The 26,934-nt window shown below is 42.9% G+C and overlaps 1 protein-coding gene and 1 non-coding gene across 2 annotated transcripts in view; one reads left to right on the top strand and one right to left on the bottom strand.

The window, feature by feature from the left end:
* Positions 1-5,498: 5,498 nt before the first annotated feature.
* On the bottom strand, positions 5,499-5,600 carry LOC144499350 (U6 spliceosomal RNA). Its single transcript, XR_013498824.1, has one exon. It is a non-coding gene; the product is annotated as a U6 spliceosomal RNA (small nuclear RNA).
* A 4,909-nt stretch (positions 5,601-10,509) lies between these two features.
* Positions 10,510-26,934, top strand: part of csrp3 (cysteine and glycine-rich protein 3 (cardiac LIM protein)) — a 31,641-nt gene continuing 15,216 nt past the window's right edge. The window contains exons 1-2 of the mRNA XM_078220994.1: positions 10,510-10,592; positions 26,166-26,308. Of these exons, the coding sequence (XP_078077120.1) occupies positions 26,197-26,308 (112 nt within the window). The 5' untranslated portion in view covers positions 10,510-10,592; positions 26,166-26,196. The remainder of the gene's footprint in view (positions 10,593-26,165; positions 26,309-26,934) is intronic.

The raw sequence follows: 26,934 nt of genomic DNA, 5'->3' as shown, positions 1-26,934 counted from the left end.
GTAAATGCAAGAAATCTTATCACTTTAATCTTTAACAGTCTTCACACCTCCCCAGCTCTCCTGAGGCTAAACTAAGGTCATTTATTACCCGCAATAAACACTCCACAAGAACAAACAAAAGCTTCAACAATTCCTGCTTCCAATTTAATACAACAACCACCTACATTCGACTAGAAACCAGATCACACAAACACACTGAAATACAAAAACTAAGATCTCTCCTATCCACCTCCAGGTATGCCATTAGCCCATTCTACCAACTCATCATAGTTCGGGGTACTGAGAATTCCCATTTTAAGGAGTTTTTGGTGAACACTAAAGAATTCATCCTTAAAAGCCTGGATGAACGCTCGATCTCCTCGACCTGGGTTTCCTTGTCCAGAGCACTCCTGATGTACCTGGAACAACCATCCCCCACATTCAGAAGCTCCTTCCCCTTTTAGCTGTTTCGTTGTGGTCATTCTGCTCCAGTTAGTGGGAGCATTCCCTAATACTCTCAGAATTTCTACCTTAAAGTGGGTGAAGGGTGTCTGTTGGGCATCTATCTCTGATGTTAGGGTGACTACATGTGTCCACTGTCCCCCACTATAATCCTGCGCTGGAGGAGCGGCGGGTCCACCTGCTACCTGCCTCCACTTATCCGCTGGACAGGCTGCCCTGACCAGCTGGTGTACATCTCTCAGGTGTAATAGGTGTCCTACCCAGAATTTAGTGTTTGTGCTTCTAGGTTGTAATTTACCCAGGGAAACCATTATCTGCTGCCTCTCACCTGAGATGAATGGTTCATAATTTACTTTTGGCTGCGCATCTGTTCCCCCTTGGGTTACTGGCACTAAGTTGTGTTCTGGTGCGTCCCATTCCTCTGGAAGAGCGTTTAGTCCCTGTTGTGTGGACTCATAAGGAGGTAGAGGAATGGTTTCCCCTCTTCATTGCTTTTCTTCTAATACTTGGTTTTGTTTCTCCAGTTCCATTACTCTGCATTCTAACTCCCTCATCCTTTCTTTATCCTCACTCCACTTCTGAGTAGAGGCGACTACTTGCTCAATTAGTCCAGCTAACTGATGTATTAACAATACTCCTATTTTCTTTGTCATGTTTCTCTTTTCTTTATCCAACCACTTATGCTGTTGGCCCAGAGGGTAGGATAAGTTCCACCCCCCTTTTCTCATCTGTTTAATGAATTTGTTCCTCTCAGTCATACACTCATTTATCAGGGATTCTGGAAGTCCCCACTGTCCTGGTGCTTGTGATCCCACCATAATACAGATAAGTTTTATACTCACCACTTGGAGCCTTCTATTCTCCCTTCTCGCTCTCCCACTCCTAGGTCACTCTTATCAGAGTCCGGTGTTACCTGTCAGGGGTGATCAAATCCCTCCGTACCACCGCTTACACTATTAAGCTTACACTATTAAGCTTACTTCTACTCCGGTGATCACTCAGACAGTTTCTCTCTCACACAGAGTTTCTTTCTCACTCACGTCTGAACATCACACCTCAGGCAACTTTTCTCCAGTCTTTACACTCACTTGAGAATCCATAACAGACAAATGCCTCCTTGTCCGTATGTGTTCAGTTCAGATGTCTTTCACTCTTACACACTCTCATCACATATGCTTACCCCACTGTAGTTTGACTCACCCTATTAGGTTCAGAACTCTATTCCAGTGCACAGGTTGTGGCCATTCAACCTGGGCCTGCAAACAGAGTCCCCGCAAACAGATCCGGGGTGTCTCCCGGGTTTCGGCACCAAATGAAGTCGGTAAATATACCTCTTGAGGCTGGTATGAGTCAAAACACAGTCAGGCTTTATTCTCACAAGCTTGAGGGAGAACCTGACCCCTTGAAAGCGGAAGCCAAAGTTCTCTCTGAATACAAGAAGCGTGGACCTTTATACATCAGGGTTCCCAATACAAGTCATGAAGCAAAGTCCAGTTAACAGTCCTTGATCATAAATTATAGCTCCTTTAACAGCTTCTGATCATGGTTAGAGACTATCTGGTATCCTTGGGTCATAAAGCACAATTCTCCTGGTCGTTGTAGCCAAGGTGCCACCTCTGGTCCCCTACTCTTCCCGTGGCCTTTCCTTTGAAGTGACTGTGTACGATTGCAGCTGTTCCAGTGGGAGTTCTCCTTCAAACGGCCATTCTCGCACTCTACCATTTGGTAGCTGCTTCCTTTGTTTAAATCATAGACAAGCCTACGGGAAAGAAAGACTTACCACCTAACATCTATATTTAACTGTCTGCTTTATCAGAATGATATAAACAAGCAAGGGAACCATGAACAAATGGCTTATACTACTAAAAGTTAAAGATGAAACCAAAAACAAATGGCTTGTGCTACTAAAAGTTAAAGATGAAAGACATGAACAAATGGCTTATACTACTACCAAGAGCAATATAAACAAAGGGGAGACTAGCCATAAGGAAGGGTTATGTTTGTGATACATTCCAGGTACAAAGTTCAACCTTTTAGGCACAAAATACATTGAGTACAAAAAAAACATTAACCCTTTCCCTTCTTCAGGAATGCACAAGATGTATGCACAGATTCCTAAACTTTCCCCTCCAAATTGATTTTCAAATAGTGGGTCGGATCTCAAACAATGATGAGACGGAGTACAGGAAAGAGATAGAGAATCTGGTGAACTGCTGCAACGACAATAATCTCTCCCTCAATGTCAACAAGACAAAGGAGATAGTCATCAACTTCAGGAAGCATAGTGAAGGACATACCCCTGTCTATATCAATGGGGACGAAGTAGAAATAGTTGAGAGCTTCAAGTCTCTAGGTGTTCAGATCACCAACAACCCATCCTGGTCGCTCCATGCCAACACTATAGTTAAGAAAGTCCACCAATGCCTCTACTTTCTCAGGAGACTAAGGAAACTTGGCATGTCCGCTACAACTCTCACCAACTTTTACAGATGCACCATAGAAAGCATTCTTTCTGGTTGTATCACAGCTTGGTACGGCTCCTGCTCTGTCCAAGACCACAAAAAACTACAAAGGGTCGTGAACAAAGCCCAGTCCATCACGCAAACCAGTCTCCTATCTATTGACTCTATCTATACTTCCCTCTCCCTCAGAAAAGCGGCCAGCATAACCAAGGACCCCACGCACCCCGGACATACTCTCTTCCACCTTCATCCGTTGGGAAAAAGATACAAAAGTCTGGGGACATGTACCAACCGACTCAAGAACAGCTTCTTCCCTGCTGCCATCAGACTTTTGAATGGACCTACCTCATATTAAGTTGATTTTTCTCCATACCCTACTATGACTGTAACACTACATTCTGTACTCCTTTCCTTCTCTATATACAGTATGCTTTGTATTGTGCGCAAGAAACAATACTTTTCACTGTATACTAATACACTGTGACAATAATAAATCAAATCAACTTTGGCTCTTTACCTGTCTTATACAAATTGGTTTGTTTGTATGAGAAAGAAGGATGTACTCCAACTGTAAAAGCTGAAATTTGCAGAGTTTCATTTGGAACCTTTTAATCTTGATTTTTGACTATGAAGTTTGATCTAAAAGAAGTTCTCACAAAACCGGGGAGAACAAGTGCTCTGATTAAAGTGGATACGGGAAACCTAAACACCCCATGAAAATATGGATATGATACAGCATTTATTCGGACATAACTTGGGGGGGGGGAAAAAAGAACTTCTGATGCAACTCATTCCGTTGCTAGTACTCGAGCATGTTATCAATATGGATACTCCAAAACCGATGTCCTTTAATTCTTCAGTTAGACATTAAAGATCCTTTGGCTCAAAGAAGATCAGATATTGCATCAGCATTCAACAGCACAAAAACTAACTAGGTTATTTGAGATCTTACTGCCCTGAGCAGAAACAGTTGCAAAATAATAGGATAAATAATAAGAAGACTAAATGACAAGCGAAAAGCAGGAATATATAAACAACAATCCATTGTGCCAAATTTATTGCTGGGATATTTTCTTCAGATACCCTTTTCATTTCAGGTTTGTTTGTAGTGTGAAAGTCTCACATTACAGGAAGAAAAGGTTAAACAGATCTGTTTTGTGTTTTATTCTTTCGTAACATGTGGACATAACTGGCTAGGGCAGCATTTGTTCCCCATCCCTAATTTTCCCGAATGGAGTGGCTTACAATGCCTATTCAGAGGGCAATTAAGAGTCAACCACATTGTTGTGACCACACACAGGCCAGACCAAGTAAGGGCGGCAGATTTCCTTCCCTAAAAGACATTAGCAAACCAAACAGGTTTTACAAAATTTGCTGATAGATTCATAATGAGACTAGCTTTCAATTTCAGATTTAATTTGATCTATTTCACACTTGATGAAATGTCAAATTTGAACTGTTATGTAATGTAACTATAAATTTTATGGAAAAGTGTATTTTTCGGGGGGCGGGGGGGGGGGCGGTGGTGGGGGGGGGGGGGGGGCGGTGGTGGTGGCGGGTGGGAAATGCAACAGTGACAGAATCTGGGAGTAAAGAAGCACCCAGGTTGCGACCTTCAAAGACTCAGTTACAAGATGTACATGCTAAACAGCACATGTAAACTGTGAAGATGTTGAGCATGAGACATCCCCTCGTTCACAGTGCACATAAGGATGCAGGTTTCTGATCATCGGCAGTGTAGGTCTGCCTGTGGAAACAACATTTGCTGTAAAGATCAGCAAAAAGAGGAGAGCTTGAATTTGAACAGCTGCGACAGGACAAAAGACAGGTTACTCTGCAAACAAGGCAGGTGTGATCACCTAATCAACACATCTTTGGACACTAAGGGGCAATATAGCATGGCCAATCCACCTAACCTGCACATCTCTGGAGTGTGGGAGGAAACCCATGCAGGCACGGGGAGAGCATGCAAACTCCACACAGTCACCCAAAGCTGCAGTTGAACCCGGGATCCTGGTGCTGTGAGGCAGCAGTCCTAACCACTGTGCCACCATGCCGCCACTGTAAGTTGCAGTATCAACTGAACAGCAAGGCTGATTGCTTTATGTGTAATAGAATAATGGATGAGACATGAGTGGTGTAACATAAACTTTATCTTCACTGCCACTTTATGTCCATTGTACGTGTATACACATGATAAGAATGGAAATCAATGCCAATGCCTTAATAATGGAGAGATGGTGGCATAGTGGTAATGTCATTGGACCAATAACCCATCGGCCTAGACTAATACTCTGGGGACACGGCTGTTAGTGGAATTTAAAATCAATACTCAATTGTTGGAAAAACCCATCTCCTTCACTAATGTCCATTAGGAAAGGAAATCTGCTGTCCTCACCTGGTCTGCCTGTGTTTGAACCCAATTAAGTAACTCCTCAAAAGTCAATGTCCCTTCACCAGGTTCCTTTTATTTACTAGTTAACTCCATTCTACAGAGTCCAAATCCAGAGTGCCAGGAGATCTGGCACTTCCATTTTTATATATAGATGAGGCTCTGTGATTGGGCAGGCAATTATGTCCTCAATCAGGGACATCTTTTTGTGGGAACGCTTCACGAATTTGCGTGTCATCTTTGCACAGGGGCTATGCTAATCTGTATCGTTCCAATTTTAGTTTCTGTGCTGCCGAAGTGAGCACTCATACTCCAAGAGGCCAACCTCATGCTCATTACACCCAGACTCACAGCAATGTGGTTGACTCCCCTCAGTTAATTTGATTTAGTTTAATTGGTTAGTCAAAAAGACTGACTCTTAACTGCCCTCTGAAATGGCTAGCAAGTCACTCAGTTTTCTTTGATTCACTACGAGGCAATGTATCTCAGCATACTTACAATTACAGGTCATATTTACAGTGTATATTTACATTTCATGTCAAACTTTCTCAGTTTCATACAACTCCAGGGTTTACATGGTTTTCTCACTCTTGGTTAAAAATGGCTGGAGGGGGCCTTAGACAGTGGCCTTTCCTCACAAGTCTTTGTGCCAGCTGCGCCCAGCCTTCTGGTATCCCTCAGCAAGTAGTCCTGGACCTTGGAATGTGCCAGTCTGGAATATTCAGTTGTCCATTGCTCTTAGCACTTGAAGGCCAGCAATTTCCAGACAGAATATAGAGTGTCGCCAGCAGTTGATGTTTATCTCGGTGTGCGTTGCATGGATCAGCCTGTAGGATACAGAACTTCATGAAGTTGCTGGGGATGAAATCTTGACAAAACCTTCGGTATCTTTTTCCAGACCTGCTTTGCAAAGATGTGGAGATGCCGGTGTTGGACTGGGGTAGGCGCAGTAAGAAGTCCCTCAACACCAGGCTGAAGTCCAACAGGCCCACCTGGCAGCACAAGCTCTTGGAGTGCTGCCCCCCCGCCCACCAGGCGAGTGACTCACCTGATGAAGGGGCAGTGCTCCGAAAGCTCACACCACCAAACAAACCCGCTAGATCCCAGCCTGGTGCTGCAAGACTTCCCACCGTGCCTTGCAAAGGCACATTCCAGAAGAAGGTGGGCAGCATCAGCCAGGCTATGGTTACGGCTTATTTTAAAGTTCTAGCACTGAGACATTCTGCCAAATGACTGACAGTCCACTTAGGTAACTACCCAACAGGATGCATCATCCTCTTTTACTGCAGGGTTGTCGAAAACATTGTGTGTGGCCGACTGCCTGATTGACTTGTAGTTAAAGGTATTTTCCTGCACAAAACCTTTCCATGAGGGACAACTGCTGCAGCACTGTCCATCTGACTGGAGCATTTCATAGCAATGTGGCCACACTCATCCTTTGTGACACACTAGGGACAGACAAATGCTCAGCAGTTACTGACATTTGGGGTGGGATTTTACCCCCTCCCCCTCACCACATGTTTTGCAGCAGCAGAGGGTGGCTTGTCATTGCTGGTGGCAGGATCTTTTGTTCCCGCGACTGCCAGTGAGTTTTCCCATTGTTCACACCCTCCGTCGCCAGGGAACCTTGATGGGGGGGGGGGGGGGGGGGGGGGGGGGGGCGGTGAGGGGGGGGGGGCGGTGAGGGGGAGCAAGGTGGTCATCGTTGGTGGGACTGGAAGATCCTACCCAGAGAATGGCTCGATAACTTTGGTCTCGGTGTTTGCATACCAGGAGTCTATGCACCCACTTGTTGCAAGTGCACATGAAGGTGGCCATCAGGACATGGGTGATGTTGGATATATTTTTCTGCCTGGAGATTTGTATATCTTGACCCTGTGGACAAGTTTCTTTATGACATCCAGATAAAGTGGAAGGTGGCTCAGATAACTCCTGCACAAAGAGCAGGGCATGGGTTTCCTCTTTTATATCACTCCCGAAAACCTACCTCTGGTTAAGCTTTTGGTTACCTGACCTGATATTTGATGTGGCTCAGTGTCATATTTTATATTCTAATGCGCCTGTGAAGTGCGCTGGGGTGTTTTATTACCAAGGCACGATATAAATACAAACGGTTATGATGCAGAACACATCTCAAGGTCAAAACGGGCAATCCTGTTATTTGTCATTTCAGATTGTGCGTGAATCGCAACTATGCAGCTTTAATGATTTTCTTTTGCCTTCTCTTTAGATTCCCAGTTGAGGCATCTGACAGTTTGGTCCCTAGAGAACTCTCATTGAGCACTGTGTCTCCAACTTTCTCACACATTCAATGCTTAAAGCCAGGAGAACAAACATATATGAAATATACAAGAACTATACATACTGTTTTATGAATTGGTCTAATCCTCCACCCTTTTTACATTTGCCATAGCTTGGAATACCAGCACAGTGCCACAGTGGTTAGCACTGCTGCCTCACAGAGCCAGGGACCCGTGTTCCACTCCCGGCTTAGGTCACTGTCTGTGCGGAGTCTGCACATTCTCCCCATGTCTGTGTGAGTTTCCTCCGGGTGCTTCGGTTTCCTCCCATAGTCCAAAGAGGTGTTAGGTGGATTGGCCTTGCTAAATTGCCCCTTAGTGTCAGAGGGGACTAGCTAGGGTAAATGCATGGGGTTATGGGGATAGGGCCTGGGTGGGATTATGGTTGGTGCAGACTCGATGGGCCAAATGGCCTCCTTCTGCCCTATAGGATTCTATGATTAACATATTTGAATTGGGCTGTACTTCAGTCAAACCAATGAAAAAATTGAAGTCGGAAATTCGGCACAACAGGAAGTCAAACATGCCCCTCATTGTTCTTTGCTGACTAAGTCTCTTTCAAAGAGTAAATACAGTGTCTGGTATAGTACTAAACCACACCAAGGAGGATAGTCACAGGTCCAACCTTCAGTCCATATTGAATTATTTGGTGTCAGCTGAGGCAGCAATGTGCTCACCATCAGTGGCCTGAGGCTGGGGAAAAACAATAGTCAATACTCCTGATGACTATCCAGTACCTTGCAGCTGGCAAGTACACCTACACAAACATGGAAACAGGCCCTTCAGTTCAAGTGGTCCATGCCACCCTTTGTTTTTAAAACCACTAAGCTAGTCCCAATCACCACATTTGGCCTATATCCCTCTATACCCATCTTATCCATGTAACTGTCTAAATGCTTTTTAAAAGACAAAATTGTACCCGCCTCTGGCAGCTTGTTCCAGACACTCACCATCCTCTGCATGAAAAAATTACCCCTCAGGATCCCTTTTGTATCTCTCTCCTCTCAGCTTAAACCAATGCCCTCTAGTTTTATACTCCCCTACCTTTGGGTAGGGGAATCTAAACAAGAGAATAAATGAAACCATGGCAATATGCAGCAGAGGAGTCAATGGCCTAGAGGTATTATTGCTGGACTATTAATCCAGAAACACCACTAATGTTCTGGGGACCTGTGTGCGAATCCCACCACGGCAGATGGCGGAACTTGAATTCAATAGAAAATATCTGGAGTTAAGAATCTACTGATTATCATGAAACCATTGTCGATTGTCAGAAAAACCACTCTGGTTCACTTTTCTTCCTTCCTTTAGGGAAGGAAATCTGCAGTCCTTACCTGGTCTACATGTGATTCCAGAACTACAGCAATGTGGTTGACTTTCAAGTGCCCTCCAAGAGCAACTAGGGATGGGAAACAAATGTTGGCCAGCCAGTGACACCCATATCCTACAAATGAATTTTTAAAAATAGCCATTACACAGTGTTAATAAAAACTCATAAGCCCACCAGAGATGTGTCTACATTGCATTCAGGTTCCGGCAGTGACCACCAGTTACAAAATACCTTAAGTGTTCCAAGTATTCCTTCTGCAAGGCCATAGGCACAGACAACACTGTGGAAGAGCAAGGAACAGCCAAGATGACCACTGCACTGGCCATGTCCAACCTGGACTTGGAGATAGCCACTTTGATCAGGAGCAAACCCACTAGGAACTCCTCCATCCTGGCCATTCCCATCCACACTCGGTGGCCAAAGGTCAGGAGAGTGTGATTGAGATACAGTCAGAAGCTAAGGAGTCCAAATAGTGAACCTACAATCTCTCACGCTCCACATGTAGGTGAGACACTGAGGCTGCAGAAGTTATAGGCAGCCTAGCAATCCCTGAATCAACTTAAAAATCAATTTGGCAATTCTGTTTAAATCATGAATCCAATTTCATGCTGAATTGGAGTTGATTCAATCAATTTATCCTCTCAAAAATCTGATCCCAAAACGTGGAAGCTAACAGTACGCCATCAGCACAGTATATAGATCTAGATATACAATCATATCAACCAAAATACTGAGACACTCCACCTACACATATTTTTTCCTAATATCATGTACTTTATCATTGTAATTAAGTCCACAAAGCTGACACAATTGACTTATGCAACTTTTCTCTGACATGTGATGTGCTTTGCACTTTACATTCTACAAAGTTTAATTTCAACAAGCAAATACCAATTCAATTAGCCAATTAATTACCAATTACAAGTCAAGCACTCATCAGACTGTGGGATGTGTGGAGATCACTTTCTGCATTACATTTTATTAACTGTGTCCAGAAATTCCCAGAAAATATCAAATAAGCTCAGCTTTATAATTCGATTTAATGAGATTAATTTAAATATGATCATTTGAACTTTATGATGGGGTTCAAAGACGAAAGGGACTCAGGATGTTTCATTATTGAGGCCAGATCTGTGATATCACGTTAATGTGGGAGTTGAGGCTGAATTCCAAGGTACCATTTAACCAAGAGTTTGCACAAACAGCATATCCAGGACAAATCAAGTTAGAGCAACGGTAGAATGATGAGGACCCGTTGCTGTGAAACGTAAAATGGATGTAATAATGTCCTTCATCGAAGTCCCCTGGGAATTGATGCACTGCCCAGATCAGGTTCCAAAAATAAAAAACAGCTCTGTCAGTTTTTAAAATTCCAGCACATGCCGTAACTTGGAGTCGATTTTTGTAGGTCACTCATCATTTGCGATGCAAACTCTTGTGTTCATTCCTAATTTCTGACACACTGAGTCATTCTGTGCTTTGTCAGTGGCTATTTTAAGTTGAAAGCTTGGAGTCGCGTCACAAACTGCACGACCCTAAGGTCCATCAGAGGAAGGATTTAAATTGGACTCTTTTAGAGGAGAGAGAGAAGGGGGCGAAAGCATCAAGCAAGCTGATTAACTGTGGGGACGGGACACCTACAGGGACTGCATCTGATTCAGCGCTGGGTAAGGTAAATCCATCTTCTCTCTCAGGCAATTTTTCACAACCGATTCTAATTTGATTTAAAGCGCTTTCTCCGGCAATGTTTCAAAAGGTAGCCTATTCCCATTAAAATTAAATACTTCTCAGTATTTTGTTCCACCTGAGAGTAACCTGATGTGGGGACAATTACTGTTAACAAGGATTGTAATAAATGTAATTAAGCCCCTTAAATTAGAAGGCAAAGGATTGTAACTGAGTCAATGTTCCAAGCTATTGTTTCTATGCTGGAGGAAATTTACTAACGGGAGAGAGTGAGTTTAGGTGGTTGGGGAAGCTGTAGACTGGTTGTATTTAAGGGGTTTGGGAAAGATGTGGAGTGGTTGATTGTGTTTAAGGGTGGAACAAATAACCAAATTTCTCCTCCAACGATGCCCCACTGGATGTTGTTGTGTGTGAATGTCAAATAGAACAGACTCAAAATCTGCTGTGATGCACTTCACAGTTGGATAGCTTGCCGACATTCAAGCGTAAATAATGACAATTTGACCCAAACCATACCCGGAGCTGTGGCCCAGGGGGTGCTGGGGGTGAGAGAGAGAATTATTTCAAAGAAACTATGTGGAATTTGTGTTGTGACTGATTATGATAACTAGGTCTATGGGCAAAGCAGAAGTGTTTCCTTCCGCAAGCTTGTATCAGTGAAGATGCTGAACACCAGCTTTGTAAATAAAATTATAACAGGAACGGTTTCTTCGAACTGTGACACTGTGTATATTTAATAGCCAAAAATCCTGATTATTACCGGCAGCTTTTATTCAGTAATTTTTTTTTTAAAAAACCATTCCCAATTGGGAACAATACTCCATGCAGTGCCCTTAATGTATGCACCGAGTTCTGAAACCTACATTTGCTATGTGGTGTAACCTCACCTTCGTTATTGTCAACTGTAGCTGCTAATTCTCTCAACTAATGCTGGATTAGTCAAGCAGCCCATATATTACTACACTGATGTACACATTTTGATTTTGTTCTCTTTAACATTGATAATTAGGAAACTTTTTTTTAAAAAGTGTTTTTAATTAGCATTTTCATTGGAGTGTGGAAGTGATTCATTCATGTGTTCTGCCTGAAAGCAAGTCCTGGAGTGTTGCCTGTTGCTGATGCTTTCATGCTGAACTGTTTTCTTGGCACTGATGGTTTTCCATTGCCTTTCACTCTTGGCGACAAAGTGTAAAGAGGCAGGTTTCAAGTCCTCCAGGTGGAATCAAACCTGCTCTGTAGTTGTTGTGGACCCACATACTTGGCCATCAAGCCAACTTGGCTAATTGGCTCCAGTGCAGTGTGTTACCTTGTCTTTTACACGGGTAGTAGTTTCACATAGAGAGGACAGAAATGAAACCACCAATACATCTGTTCAATGGAGGCAGTTGCGTAGTGGTATTGTCACTGGACTAGTAATCCAGAGCAAAAGATCTGAGGACCTGGGAATGAAAAGCTTGATGTAGGAGGGATGTTTGAGGACTCTCGGTCTGCACTCAATGGAGTTTGGAAGGATGGGGTGGGGGGGATCTCATTGAAACTTAGAATAATGAAAGGCCTGGATAGAGTGGACATGGGGAAGATGTTTCCATTAGTAGGAGAGACTAGGATCCAAAGGCAAAGCCTCAGAGTAAAGGGATGATCCTTTAGAAATGAAATGAGGAATTTCTTCAGCCAGAGAGTGATGAATCTATGTAATTCAAAGCCACAGGAGGCTGTGGAAGCTAGATCATTGAGTGCATTTAAGACAGAGATAGGTTCTTGAATGATAAAAGGATCAAATGTTATGGGGCAAAGGCAGGAGAATAGCCATTGAATGGTGGAGCAAACTTAATGGGCCAAATGGCCTAATTCTGCTCCTATCTCTTATGGTCTTATGACGCAGTTCAAATCCCACCATGGAGAATGGTGAAATTTGAATTCCCTAAAAATCTGGAATTAAAAGTCTGATGATGATGGGGGCAGGGTGGATATGGTTTCAAATGCTAGCACAGTAGCTGATGGAATTTAAATTCAATGAATAAATCTGGTGATGGTGCATAATACTATTGTTGTAAAAACCCACCTGATTCACTAATGTCCTTCAGAGAAGGAAATCTGCTGTCCTTGCCTGGCCTGGTCTGGTCCAAATGTGACTCCAGATCCTCAGCAATGTGGTTGACTCTTAAAACGCTCTCGGGGATGGGCAATAAACACTGGCCCAGCCAGCAACACCCATGAATGTATAATTTTTTAAAAATGGTCACAGGCTGAGGTTCTTCAACCATAGGCTATGGGGGAAATATTGTTGGAGCATGTCCTCCTTTTTGTAATGGAATTGAAAATGTCTGGCAAGGAAGTGCTTAATAAAATAACCAAACCTCCAAGATAGTAAAAAAATCAGGAAAATATTTACATGTATTCGCACTTTTTCCATGATAAGATTCCTAACTGAAAATTTGCCATTCCATTGTTGTGATATTTATCTGAACTCTCCTCTGCTAACTTCCACTGTGGCTGACAATTTATATTTTGTTTTTTTGGAAGGATCGAGGGGGGGTTAAGAATGCAAACGTTCATTGTACAGAACAACTTGCAATTCTAGAGCCCCATTTATTAATGTAGTAAACAGTCCCAAGTTGGGGTGCGTTATTGACCCTGACAATCACATTTTAATTTGATGTTTTTAAGTTTCCTTTGTACTTTGATTTCTGTTCGGGCTGTTCCCCCTCCTTTTGGGGAGCTGCCCCTTTTTACTTTGTCCTGACTTCATCTGAGTTTGTTTATTTGGTTTGACCTAAAAAGAGGGCAACAGTTCCTTGGTGGTTTGGTGCATGGAAGGCACCACCTGGTGTAACAGCTGAACAAACCAGAAGGTTCCCGTACCTGAGAATTATCCAAATGTCAGAGAACACACATTCCTTTCTCACTTACAAAGGCCAATGTGCAGAGTGGACAGGACAAGCCCTTAATCCATCCCCTTGCTTGCTCCAAAAATCAATTCAAATTGAACCCAATTCATGGTCCCCATGAGAAATACATACTAGATCCAAGCTGATGAGCAGGCATTACACCTGATGCTGGAATCTGAAACAAAAAGAGAAAATGCTGGAAAATCTCAGCAAGTCTGACAGCATCTGTGGAGAGAGATTAGAGCCAACATTTCAAGTCTGGATGACCCTTTGTCAGAGCTGATCTTGAGCTTGATCTTGGCTAAAAGGCTAGGAAGCACGCAAATGTCAAATGTCAATATGAATCTTGATACCCATCAGAGTTAAGTAGCCTGCCAACAGCCATTGGCTAGGCAAGGGGAAAATCACATTCTGGGTGAGATAGGCAAGGCTGCAAGGGAGTGCCAAACTGTTACAAGAATTGGTGCCTCCCATGTGGGTTATCACCTGGGATATTATCTGGAGTGGATCATGTACTGAGTATACTAAATCTCAGTAAATTGCAGTGTATTATGCTAAGTACAGTGTTATCACAGTGCATTGTTGCACCTGTATTTCAAGGAAATAAGCACAAAAATGACCTGAAAACAAAATTGACCCTCCCACTATATACAGATATCATCGATTCAATGAATTTCTTGATCATAGGATAAATCATCTAAACTTCATGGTTCATTCCCTGTAACCCATTTAATGATCCGTCTTGTAATCATTCCGTTATTCTGTACACGTATAGCCAATATTAAATCACCCATCCACATAAAACTGATTTGAGAATAAAGGAGTGATAATGTTTGGTTTCAAAAATCAGTAAACATTGATCATTTTGGTGTATGATAAGGAATGCGCACTGGGCATCCCGCTGACAAAATAACTATGATCTCAAAAATAGCACCTTTCAAAGTCACACTTTCCTGTGAAGTTTCATTATTTAAAAAAAAAATTGCCCTTGCATAGTTCTTTAACATCTCATCTGAAAGACAACACTGCTGACAATGCAGTGCTGCACTAGGTTAGTTAGCTTCGATTTATCTGCCTGAGAGTGGGACTTGAAACAAGAACCTTGTGATCTAGAGGCAAGCGTGATACCAATTGAACTACAGCAGACACTCCCAGATCGTTTTAAAACAACACGTCTGAGAAGAATGTCACTCCTATTTCTCTTCAATATCACAAAGGAGCCTTTTAAATGGAGCAGTTTTGCTTTTGTAAATACCTGAGAATTCAATGCTATGTTGCCCTCATCTCCTACCAACAACATGTGGCTAAAAGATGTCAAAACCTGAAGTACATGATCTGTATGCCTATTTATATATTTAGATTTGTTTATTATTCAGAGAAATTCTCGACTGCCTGCCAACGTTTTGAAATCTGGACTTGCACCTTGAATAAATTTGGAACTGATATTTTTGTTACACAACCAAATGGAAACTTAATTTTGGCTATGGATATTAAAATGCTTCAGGTAAATTTAGGAGCCCTGAGTATAAATAAGGGATAGTAAATATTGTTGTGTAGAACAGAGGATTTATAATGGGGGAGTAACGTGCATTGTCAATGCTGCTATTTGCTATCCTTTATATTTGATTTATTATTGTCACATGTATTAGTATACAGTGAAAAGTATTGTTTATTGCACGCTATACAGACAAAGCATTCTGTACATAGAGAAGGAAAGGAGAGAGTGCAGAATGTAGTGTTACAGTCATAGCTAGGATGTAGAGAAAGATCATGTATCCTACATAGAGAATATATCCTACACATGCCACTTTAAAATGGTTTTATCATTGAAATTCAAATTTTTTTGCAAGTACAAGATTTTACTTTTTTGAAAAAACAGGATCTGACCTAATTGAAGTGTAAGTTCTAAAATTAAAAATTTGTCAAGGTTCCCACTCCTGATGTTGATACTTTCCTCCATCTTTATTGGACACATCATGACAGCACTTGATTAATCCTTGCTGCGATGCTCCCATGACCAAAGAGACTTGTTGCTTCAGTTTACACAAGCACCCAGGTCACTGGATGGTGTGATTCAGGGCTACAAATGGAACCATTGCTGAATATAAATCCTGCTGATTCCGACCCTCTGCCCATCTTGCTCTGAAATCGGCCACTGACAAGATATGTTGGAGTGGGCGGCACGGTAGCACAGTGGTTAGCACTGTTGTTTCACAGCTCCAGGGACCTGGGTTCGGTTCCCGGCTTGGGTCACTGTCTGTGTGGAGTTTGCACATTCTCCTCGTGTCTGCGTGGGTTTGCTCCGGTTTCCTCCCACAGTCCAAAGATGTGCGGGTTAGGTTGATTGGCCATGTTAAAAATTGCCCCTTAGAGTCCTGAGATGCGTAGGTTAGAGGGATTAGCGGGTAAATATGTGGGGGTAGGGCCTGGGTGGGATTGTGGTCGGTGCAGACTCGATGGGCCGAATGGCCTCCTTCTGCACTGTAGGGTTTCTATGATTTCTATGAACTTGTCTTCCAACTTTCTAGCTCTGTAAAGATGCACTTTTTAGCCTCTTTTGCATGCACCTTTCATAATGTACAATCTGAATTTAGTAAGATTGATATCAAACTACAACTCGCTCCCTCGCAACTGCATGTGGGTCTCACATTTCACACTATTTTGGGCCTCCACTGATGAATCTATCTTATAATGGACATCCAGCCCTCTGTGCATGTGCAGCGGTACTAAGGTATTGGCTAAGCCAGCTACCTTCAGCTAGCATGTAAGGGTGTGGGCAGAACATAGTACAATTCATTGCTTCCACTTGCATTGTTTTTCATCTGCGTGCATTAGTTGAGCAGACACTGAGCTAACTATTTGTATTGTACATACCAGCAACATGTTGTGCTGAATTAGCTCCATGTTTGCTGCTTTAGTAGCTGGGAGACGCAATGTATTTGCTGTTGGGCCACACAACAGCTAGTTCTGACGCAAAAGCCCAAAGAAATTCTAGTGTTGAAGTGCCTTCAAATGTGCATTTCCTTCCATTGGTGTGCTTGCATGCTGTGTCCTCAATGAGAACACCACTAAACCTCTTGGCTCAGAGAAAGTCGTGGGTTCAAGTCCACTTAATCTAAGTTGATAGTGTCTGCCTTTCAACTGAGATATTAACAAAGTCCTATTTGCCCTCCGCGGGTGGATGTAAATAATCTCATTCTGTTCCGCAACTACTATCACATTACTGTTTGTAGGATTTTGTGTGTAATTTGAGTGCTTGCATGATGACCATGATACAAAAGTATTTAATTGGTTATAAAGCACTTTGGTATGTCCTGTTGCAAGTATAAGGACAGCTGTACTTCATCAGTGAGAGGATCTTACTGAACTGATCTTAAGATGTCTGCCTCCAGAGACACCCTCATGTCATGGTCACATGACTAGAGAAAACCCAAGGTGTCAATTAGATTGATATTTCAAAACCAAACCACCCGCCCCCCACCTCCACCATCATTTCATGTTGAACTAAAGCTACAAACATCCCTTTTTTTTCCCAGCAAACAAAATACACATTTCCATGCATGATCCCATGTGACTGAGTTACCCAAGTTTCCCACTGTTCGCCTGCATTAACACTTTTATTTTTGTTCTGAGTCAGTTATCGTGCACCTCTCTTCATAATCAAGTTAATATTGTCTGTACATCTGGGTGATGTTCCTTGTCTGGACAGTGTCATTCCATGGCTTTTGGTGACTGTTGTTCCCAGGGCAATTGCTGGAGACGTGTGGACCCCAGGAATTGTAGTGGTTCTGTAGTCTGACCAGCTGGTGATATTCCTTCTCCCCAACCAGCCGATGCTGCGAATAAACTGCTTCGCTCGTTGAATGCCTATGAGTCATAGAATCCCTACATGGAGGAGGAGGCCATTTGGCCCATCGAGCCTGTAACTGGTCACAATTCCACCTAGGCCCTATTCCTGTAACCCTGTACACTTGCCCTGCTAATCCCCCTGGCACTAGGGTCAATTTGGCACGGCCAGTCAACCTAACCTGTACATCTTTGGATGTGGCTGGGCCTGTTTTTTTTTCAACTCTTGCTTTGATTTATCAATTGTGGGTGAAATTTCATCCTGGTACCTTGTATTGTCCCTGATATTTGTTCCAATCCCGCAGAGCTTGATTCATTGAAGACTTTAGTTTTTTCATGCATTTTAAGAGGTATGTACTCAGCTGGAATCTTGCTCTTCAACTCTTCCAGTTCAGCTCTGTGAACCTATGGACCATTTACCTTTGGCTCATGCGTTTCATTGCACTAACATGGTTGGCAAACGTCTTGTGGTTTACTCGAATATTGTCTCCCTGTCTTTGGGGTGTTCAAGGTCACCAGTCCAAGTTTTAGATTTTCTTCAGCTGAAATGTGTGGCCATCGTGTCCATCTATGACCTGGAACTCTAGATCATCCTTCTTGTCATTAAATTGGGCTGTCAGACTAATTTGTCCTCTTCGGAGTCTATGGCATCAGATACTCAATAGTTTTGAGGGCTTTGTTTTCAGATTGCCATGTTGAGTCACTTCCAACATATCTGTAAAGGTCATTATTTTGCATAATGCATGAGTGTCTATCTACCTTCTTGTTCGCGTGACACTTTACCTCATCAGTCTCGTGCTGAAATCTTTCAGTGGCTGTGTACAGGCTTGCTTTGCTTCTGACCAGGCACTTGTGTATGAAATGATTTTGCTTCTTGCAGGTAAAACATTGCTTTCCCCAAGCTGCACAGTTCTTCTCTGCATGCTGTCCTCTGCTGTATTTGCATCCTGCCTCTTTCAGTGGCAAAGTGAATTTCATGATCTGACCTTTCCCAATTCTGTATTTCAACACAATGTCTATCGCTTTTTTGGCATCAGTTTCTCATCTTTCAGGAGACTTATTGTCACTGAGAGGTCTTTCTCAGCCTAAGACGCAATTTATCCTAAATCAGATCCTCCTTTAACTGTCAAAACTCGAATAACTCCTGCTAGCCGCGTTACTGCCGTCATGTACAGTCCAGTGGTCTTGTTTTCACTTCCGAACTTGTGTTGAATACATGGGTTTAAAAATCTATTGATTTATTTTTGCCACACTCTGTTGCAAGTATACATTTTAAGTTTATTTAGTAGTGTCACCACATTAACACTGCAATGGAGTTACTGCAAAAATCCACTAGTCGCCACACTCTGGCGCCTGTTCGGGTACACCTGAGGGAGAATTTAGCATGGCCAATGCACCTAACCAGCACATCTTTCAGACTGTGGGAGGAAACCAGCGGAAGCCCATGCAGACACTGGGAGAATGTGCAAACTCCACGCAGTGACCCAAGCTGGGAATTGAACGCAGGTCCCTGGTGTTGTAAGGCAGCAGTGCTCACCACTGTGTCACCTCTGGACAGCTGCACTTTCAGTTTGTTTCTGTGAGGGGCTTTTACTAAACTGATAAGATATCTGCCTCCAGAGGCAGCCTCATGGCATGGTCACATGGTTATGGGAAACCTGAAGTGTCAATCAGACCCAAGCATACCCTGAGTTTGTGGAGGTCATTGTATGCATGCAAGTTTTTTTTTTCAAAAAGAAGGTACCTTTCATCTTAGAAACCCTACAGTACAGAAAGAGACCATTCGGCCCATCGAGTCTGCACCGACCACAAACCCACCCAGGCCCTACCCCCATATCCCTACATATTTACCCACTAATCCCTCTAACCTACGCATCTCATGACACTAAGGGCAATTTTTAGCATGGCCAATCAACCTAACCAGCACATCTTTGGACTGTGGGAGGAAACCAGAGCACCCGGAGGAAACCCATGCAGACACGAGGAGAATGTGCAAACTCCACACAGTGACCCAAGCCAGGAATCGAACCCAGGTCCCTGGAGCTGTGAAGCAGCAGTGCTAACCACTGTGCTACCGTGCCGCCCATGATGGCATAGCTGACAGCTGTGACCTCTGCAGGCTGACTTTGTTTAGAAAAGCATTGGAAAGGTGAGCAGAAACAGAAAGCTCAGCTTGAGGGCCCAGAGAAAATGGGGCGGGGGAATCGTGCATGTTCTCACCCTATTGTCCTCCTCTGCAGAAAATGTGGCAGAATGTGCCATGCCAAATCGCAGCAGTTGGTGCTCCACACGAGCTGACCATCCATGGTGCAAACCATCATCTTAAAGAGATGGAAGGCTGTTGGAAAACTAATTAAGTCATAGCTCCAGCTGCAAAAGACTTACCTTTTTGGTTCAATGGCAATTGTTCTGAAATGAACCCAATTGTTGAGTTAGATGTAAACCAAGGTAACATTTGCATAACCATTCAGATGATCTGGATTATATTCTCTGGCATTCTTATCCAAAACTTCTCAATCTCTTCAATTTTAACCTCCCTTGGGAAAAAATCTTTGAAAAACTCATTCCTTTTGTCATGTTTTTAATCATCTCTTCCTGTCTCAATGATGTGTGTTTTTCATGCATCAATCTTGAAGCGCCTTGAAACAATAGAATTGCTATCTGAATACAAGCTTAATAACGGAAAAAGGGGGTCGGTTAGCTCAGTTGACTGCACAGCGAACCAACAGCACTGGTTTACTTCCCATACTGCCTTATCAACCTCGCTCCTTGGCTGAGGTGTGGTGACCCTCAGGTTAAATTATCACTTGTCAGTTCTCTCTCAAAGGGGAGAGCAGCCTCTGGTGCACTGGGACTGTGGCGACTATTTAATTTCATAATTGCAATGCAGAAATCTCGATGTACGGAGATAGAGACTATCTCTACAGGTAATCCAGAGACCTGGGTTATGTGAGCAGGTGAGATGGGATAATTTTTTTTCAAACAAAATGAGTGATTCAGACTGTAGTTAGTCTCAGAAGTATTGGTTTCCCAAATTCATGAAATGTTAGGCTCGTTCATAGAGTTACTGAAGGATGCCTTTTGGCCTGTCCATACCTGTACCAGTTCTGTTGAATTAGTCTCTTTCCCCATAGCACTGCTCATTTTTCTTTTTCAAATTCAATGTATATCCAATTCCCTTTTGAAAGTTATCATTGAATCTGCTCTCACCATCTTTTCAGACAGAGTATTTCTTGCAGTAAAGAAGAAATTTTGCTTTTCTTGGTTCTTTTTGCCAATTATCTTAATCTCTTTTATTGTATCTGACCATCAGATCCCAATTCTCCTCAACTAAGCTATCAAACCCTTCATTATTGTGAGCACTCTTATTAAATCTCCCCACGTACTGAAATCTGTCTTCTCTGGTACCATTCTAGTAAATCTTTTCTGCACCCTCACCAAGACTTGTCACACCTTAGAAAGGATGGTGCAATGTTTAGTTGCATTAAGACCATATTTCAAATAGTGTGCATAGCACTGGTTACTGTACTTTCCTTTCGAAAGGGCATCACTAACATTGAACATGGATCTGAATAATCCTGGACTCAAACCACTTGGCACAGGCCATGGCTGTTTCAAAATTCTTCCTTATTTTTACTGTTGTGCTCTTAAAAAGGTAAGAATGTATGTAACCTGGACTGGAAGGGCAATTGCAAAAGTTTCAAAACCTGGTGATGCCACTATGGCTGGAGGAGTGGAGGCCTCCAGGTGAGTCTGTTCTGAAGTTGGAAGTACTTCCAGCAATGACCATGAACCATTTCAAGCAGCATTAGATAGTACAGGGACTGTTTATTCCAGCAATGACTGGACTCAGTTCAGTCACTTATGGTTTATTTCCTTTCTCTTCCACCCACTGGAAGGGGTTAGTTTAGCTCAGTTGGCTGGACAGCTAGTTAGTAATGCAGAGCGTACGCCAACAGCATGGGTTCAATTCCTGTACCGGTTGAGGTTATTCATGGGATTTTTTTCTATAGGGCGGCACGGTAGCACAGTGGTTAGCACTGCTGCTTCACAGCTCCAGGGACCTGGGTTCGATTCCCGGCTTGGGTTATTGTCTGTGTGGAGTTTGCACATTCTCCTCGTGTCTGCGTGGGTTTCATCCGGGTGCTCCGGTTTCCTCCCACAGTCCAAAGATGTGCGGGTTAGGTTGATTGGCCATGCCAAAAATTGCCCTTAGTGTCCTGAGATGTGTAGGTTGGAGGGATTAGTGGGTAAATATGTAGGGATATGGGGCTAGGGCCTGGGTGGGATTGTGGTCGGTGCAGACTCGATGGGCCGAATGGCCTCTTTCTGTACTGTAGGGTTTCTATGATTTCTATGATGATTTTCACTGCCGCCCCCCCCCCTCCCCCCTTGCACTGAGGAAAATCATTACCCAAGGAATGGGGGAAAGGAACAACTGGAAATTCCAGGCAAGCACATTTTATTTCTTAGCTCCCCTCTGGCACTCTGCATTCTGACCTGCCCTACAAACAAGCACAAGTATTTCTGCAATATCGGGTGGGGTATGCATTTTTTTTGGTGCTAATATTTACTGGGTATCTGTGAAACAATTCCACCAATACGTCAGACAATTCCAGAACAAGCGGGAAGTTCCTTTTATTTTTGAACTGTTCAGTCCATTTGTCTGTGGGAAATTTCCCCCCGCGCTGGCCTGTGTCATAAGCTAAATTGAAACTTCACATTGTTAATTTTTACAGGAGCTGCCGCATTAATATTTTGTCTATTCCTGCCATCTGTAGAATAGATGCAATGATGGTTTCATGTTGAGGGAACATGTTTCAACTGAACCTTTTAAAATAGCTTTTATATTGTGCACCGCACAAAATTAAATCAAATAATCGGATTCAAAATGGAAGAAGCGCAAATTGGGTGCAATAGCACTGAAGGTAGAATGAGGCTAACTGCAAGTAGGTGCTGCTGCACTGAACAAAGCTGTACAGCACAATCTCTGCATTATGGAAGCAGTGATTCATTTTGCAATGTAGCAACATAATCACCAACAGCTCCCGTGAAAGCTTCTGAAGCAGTGTATGTTTAGGAAAAAAAACATTAGCGCCGTGTCACTGGGGCTTCGAGCCCATCTATTCCTGGATTCTTATCGTGGTATTCCAGCCATCCCCTTTCTTCATTTTACTGAAACTGCAGCACAATCGGCCGCGCTGACAGAGCTAATCTATCCCGCCCGGCAGTCAATGGTATCTTATCACCGCCTGCGAGATATCGATTCCTGTCTCTCTGAAATAGAGCAGCAGCTGGCTATGGGCAAAGAAAATAAACGCTCCCTGCAGGTTGCCCAGGTTCTCCAATTCATTCAGTAAAATCAATTGTACAAATGTCCCAAGATTGATATCATGTAACAAGATTATACAGTAACTGCAATCAATAGGTGAATATTCTTGAGGTAACCCTCTAAATTGTTCAGTTTTGTAATAAATTCATTTGAGTTAGGAGGCGTATGGAATGAGCTTTGCCTGTTTATTTGGAAGTGTATTCTATATGTTTCTGGATACCAGAAAAATGGATCACTTTGCCATTTCTGATCCAATCTGCAAAGTAGAACTATAGGGCAGTGTGCAGTTTATATAGAGGGAAAGAGTGAATATCTCAGTTATAAGGGCAATAAGCATTACCAAAGAACATTTGGATTTCATTTGAACCACCAGCGCTTCTCTAAACAATATAGATACTTTTGAGATTTATTGTACAGTTGTGGTGCAAGATCTCTCACTATATGGTGGGGTTTTGTACCCCCACTCTCGCATGACATGTTTTACAGTGGAGGTAGCCTGCCATTGGCTGACAATGTGGTCTTCTGGTACCACCACTGTCGATGAGATTCCCCTTGTTGACACCCTCCGCCGCCGGGGAACCCATGGTAGACAGTCGCCATCAGTGGGTGGGAAAATCCCACCAGTGGAACAGCTGGAAAATCCCGCTATTTATATTTCTGGCTAGCGACCTTGAATAAAACTATCCGGCAGTATCAAAGATTTTTTGTATCTCTGTCTTCTCTGAAGAGATCCCAATCACCCTATGGGGCTGCAGTGACCAAATTCAAAGGGAACTGTATAGAGGCCTTCTACATTCATAAGTTAGGCCTGACCAACCAGTGCCAATTCAGCTGCTAGGACAAAGAACCCGGACAAAAGGATACTGATCCTTTGTGAAAGCCAAAGTCAAGAGATGGAAGTCACGTGACATGTTGTCCCTCTCCCTCCAGCCGGTGGAACTAGTAATATTGCCTTTTGGAGCTGCAAAGGTCAGCCCTTATCATTCCCCCTACTAAACAGCAGTATGGCAAAGCAGCTCTGTACAGGTTTGTGTGCCTGGCTCCATCTACATTGATTTGTACCATTGCCTGCAAGATTGATTCATTTCTGCATGCCTATCTCATTGCACCCTGTAAATCTTTCTCTATTATTGTATGAGCGAAAACGAGGCCACATTGCTATCCTCCTTCCCTAGTTTTTGAGTGTGCAAATAAACTAACTCTTTTGAGATCATCCTACTGTGAGTTTGTGAGGTCATTTTAATAGAAGTTGGATGACGCCAAAAAAAAAATGTTGGGAATTGTGCTACTGCTTATAAGGGTGAAAGCAAATCAAAACACCTTTCAGTTTACAGACTGGTATTGAGAGGAGAATTTGGGGCTGATTAAATTAATCCCCCCCCCCCCCCTTCCCATCTGTAACATGTTAATCCTTTCTTTTCCAACAATTCATTAAAAGGATTTTTAAATAAGAATCATTAATTCATAAGGGATACTTTTCATGTTGGCACAGGGGTTAGCGCTGCTACCTCACGGCGCCAGGGACCCGGGTTTGATTCCCGGCTCAGGACACTGTCTGTGTGGAGTCTGCACATTCTCCCCATGTCTGTGTGGGTTTCCTCCGGGTGCTCCGGTTTCCTCCCACAGTCCGAAAGGCATGCTGGTTAGGTGCACTGGCCACACTAAATTCTCCCTCCGTGTACAGAAACAGGCACCGGATTGCGGCGACTAGGAGATTTTCACTAACTTAATTGCAGCGTTAATGTAAGCCAACTTGTGCCATTAATAAATAAACTTGGAGACATCCATGCGAAATCCTCCTGAACAACACTAATGATCACTGATCATATTTCAATAGAGAAATCCAAGGCGGATTGTAAATTATCCATTGGTCTATTTCCTGAAGTACCAACTAATCTATAGCTCTCGAGCAAATGATGTCATTTGTCCTCTTGTTAACAGTGGCACATTTGTGCCAAGCAATCACGAGGATTCCAAAAAAGGACTATAATGGAACACAGACTGAAGCTGTCATATAGCGTGCAAGGATAATGGTAGGCTGATAGATTATGGTATCTGTTTGACAGTGACATGTTTGTGACATTCAAGGATCAGGGCACTGCAACGTAAGAGAATGAGTGTGGGGAAAAGACACTCCTAACACTGACTCTTAAAAATGTGGCAGTGTGTAAAATTTAGAACTCCATTTCTCAAGAATGATTTCGGTGAAAGTGGCCACAGGAGGTTTGTACTGAGATTCACTGTTTAATATTCTGAAGTAACATCTGCTCGAGTTAATTGAAATAAATTTCTATTTGTAGATGAGAGACCTAAACATTTATTGCAACGCTGCTTTGTATGATATGAAATGTATTGCTATTGGGATTTGAATCCAGTAATTGCGTATTATTAGGAGAACACGGGATCAGTCAAATTGCAATTGGTAGGTCGCAGTAATCAGGGACACCTCTCCTCTTAAACGAGTGGATCTCCCATGCCAGTGCTCACAGCAAATTTAAAAAATAGTGTCCTGAGAACCAGAGCAACATTCTGCTGCTAAGATGGAGGGGCATGCGATCTCGGCCATCCCTTATTATCGCTCAGTCCAATATGGGAAATCGATATAATGATTGAAACATAATAGCTTATTTGTAGATTGGCAGCTGCTCATAATTCATCAGATCCTCCAACTGGGTGGAAATAAATAGCGTCATTAGAAATAAATCTTGATTTGCAGCAGGGTGTAATATTCTGGAAAACACTAAACGTGTACAAGTATATCTCTTGAGCAGTTTAATTTGAATCAATCCTTCAATTAGTTTTGAAGTACCACACATCAAAAAAAAGTTTGTAATTTTTTGCTTAACCATAATCGTGAGAGAAGAGACCACTCAGTCCGAATGGATCTCGCCAATTTTTAAAAATTCTTCTCACGAGCCTCCTCCCATCCCTCTTCACCTATGTCTATTAGCAATTCCTTCCGTTCATTCTCCCTAATGTTTATCTAGCTTCCCCTGAAATTTAGCTATGTCGTTTTATTTCAACTATCTTTCATGGTAGCAGCACAGTGATTAGCACTGCTGCCTCAGCGCCAGGGACCAAGGTTCATTTCCTGGCTTGGGTCACATGCGGAGTTTGCATGTTCTCCCCCAAGTCTGCATGGGTTTCCTCCAACAGTCCAAAGATGTGTTGGTTCGGTGCATTGGCCATGCTAAATTCTCCCTCCGTGTACCCAAACAGGCCCCGGAGTGTGGCGACTAGGGGATTTTCACAGTAACTTCATTGCAGTGTTAATGTAAGCCTACTTGTGACACAAATAAATAAACTTTAACAGTGTGATTTTTTTTATTTTTCTTGTTTCCACCAAAGTTATGGTGGGAAATCTATCCCAGATTCTTGTGTGAAACTTTGTCCTGTGCTAAAATTGATAGGCTTTCTACATGAGTGTGACTGACTGATTATTGGAGATTAAATTGCATTAACACCTTGTGATCATTTGTCAATTCCAGTTTGATTTTTGGATCGTCATTTTCCGAGGAGATGCCGCAGTGGGGTGGTGGAGCCAAGTGCGCTGCCTGTGAGAAGACTGTCTACCATGCTGAGGAGATACAGTGCAACAGCAGAAGTTTCCACAAGACCTGCTTTCTTTGCAGTAAGCCAACTTCTTTAAACTGGACCCCACTATAAGCTTTCAGGAAAGATCTGATCTAACACAGCAGGATTGTCACCACTCCCTGCCTCCCATCTTGATCAGCTCATTGTTTTCCAGCGATTTCGGGGCCCGTTGCTCTTGAGCATCAATTGCAGACTTAAAAGTGTTAATTTATTAGTGTCACAAGTGGATTTACATTAACACTGCAACAAAGTTACTGTGGAAAATCCCCTAGTTGCCACACTCTGGCGCCTGTTCGGGTACCCGGAGGGAGAATTTAGCATGGCCAATGCACCTAGCTAGCATGTCTTTTGGACTATAGGAGGAAACCAGAGCACCCGGAGGAAGCCCACGCAGACAGGGGGAGAACAACCCAAACCAGGAATAAGTTCAATGAGGCAGCAGTGCTGACCACTGTGCCATTGTGATATTTGCCCTACCCGATGGGTTAACAACAAAAATTCATTATTTCTTAGCAGAATATTTACTTTGCATTTTACTATCACCTTGACTGTATAACTGTCCATTTACCCTCACTAAAGGGCGCTCTTGTTCGGGCTGGCTGAATTGTAACAATCCAAAATGAAACTCAGTGTTATGTGAACACTCTTTTTTATTTTGTGGAG

Source organism: Mustelus asterias, chromosome 9, assembly GCF_964213995.1.
Source record: "Mustelus asterias chromosome 9, sMusAst1.hap1.1, whole genome shotgun sequence".
NCBI lineage: Eukaryota > Metazoa > Chordata > Chondrichthyes > Carcharhiniformes > Triakidae > Mustelus > Mustelus asterias.
The sequence above is the reverse complement of the archived record's forward strand: the minus strand, read 5'-3'. Positions and strand labels throughout refer to the sequence as shown.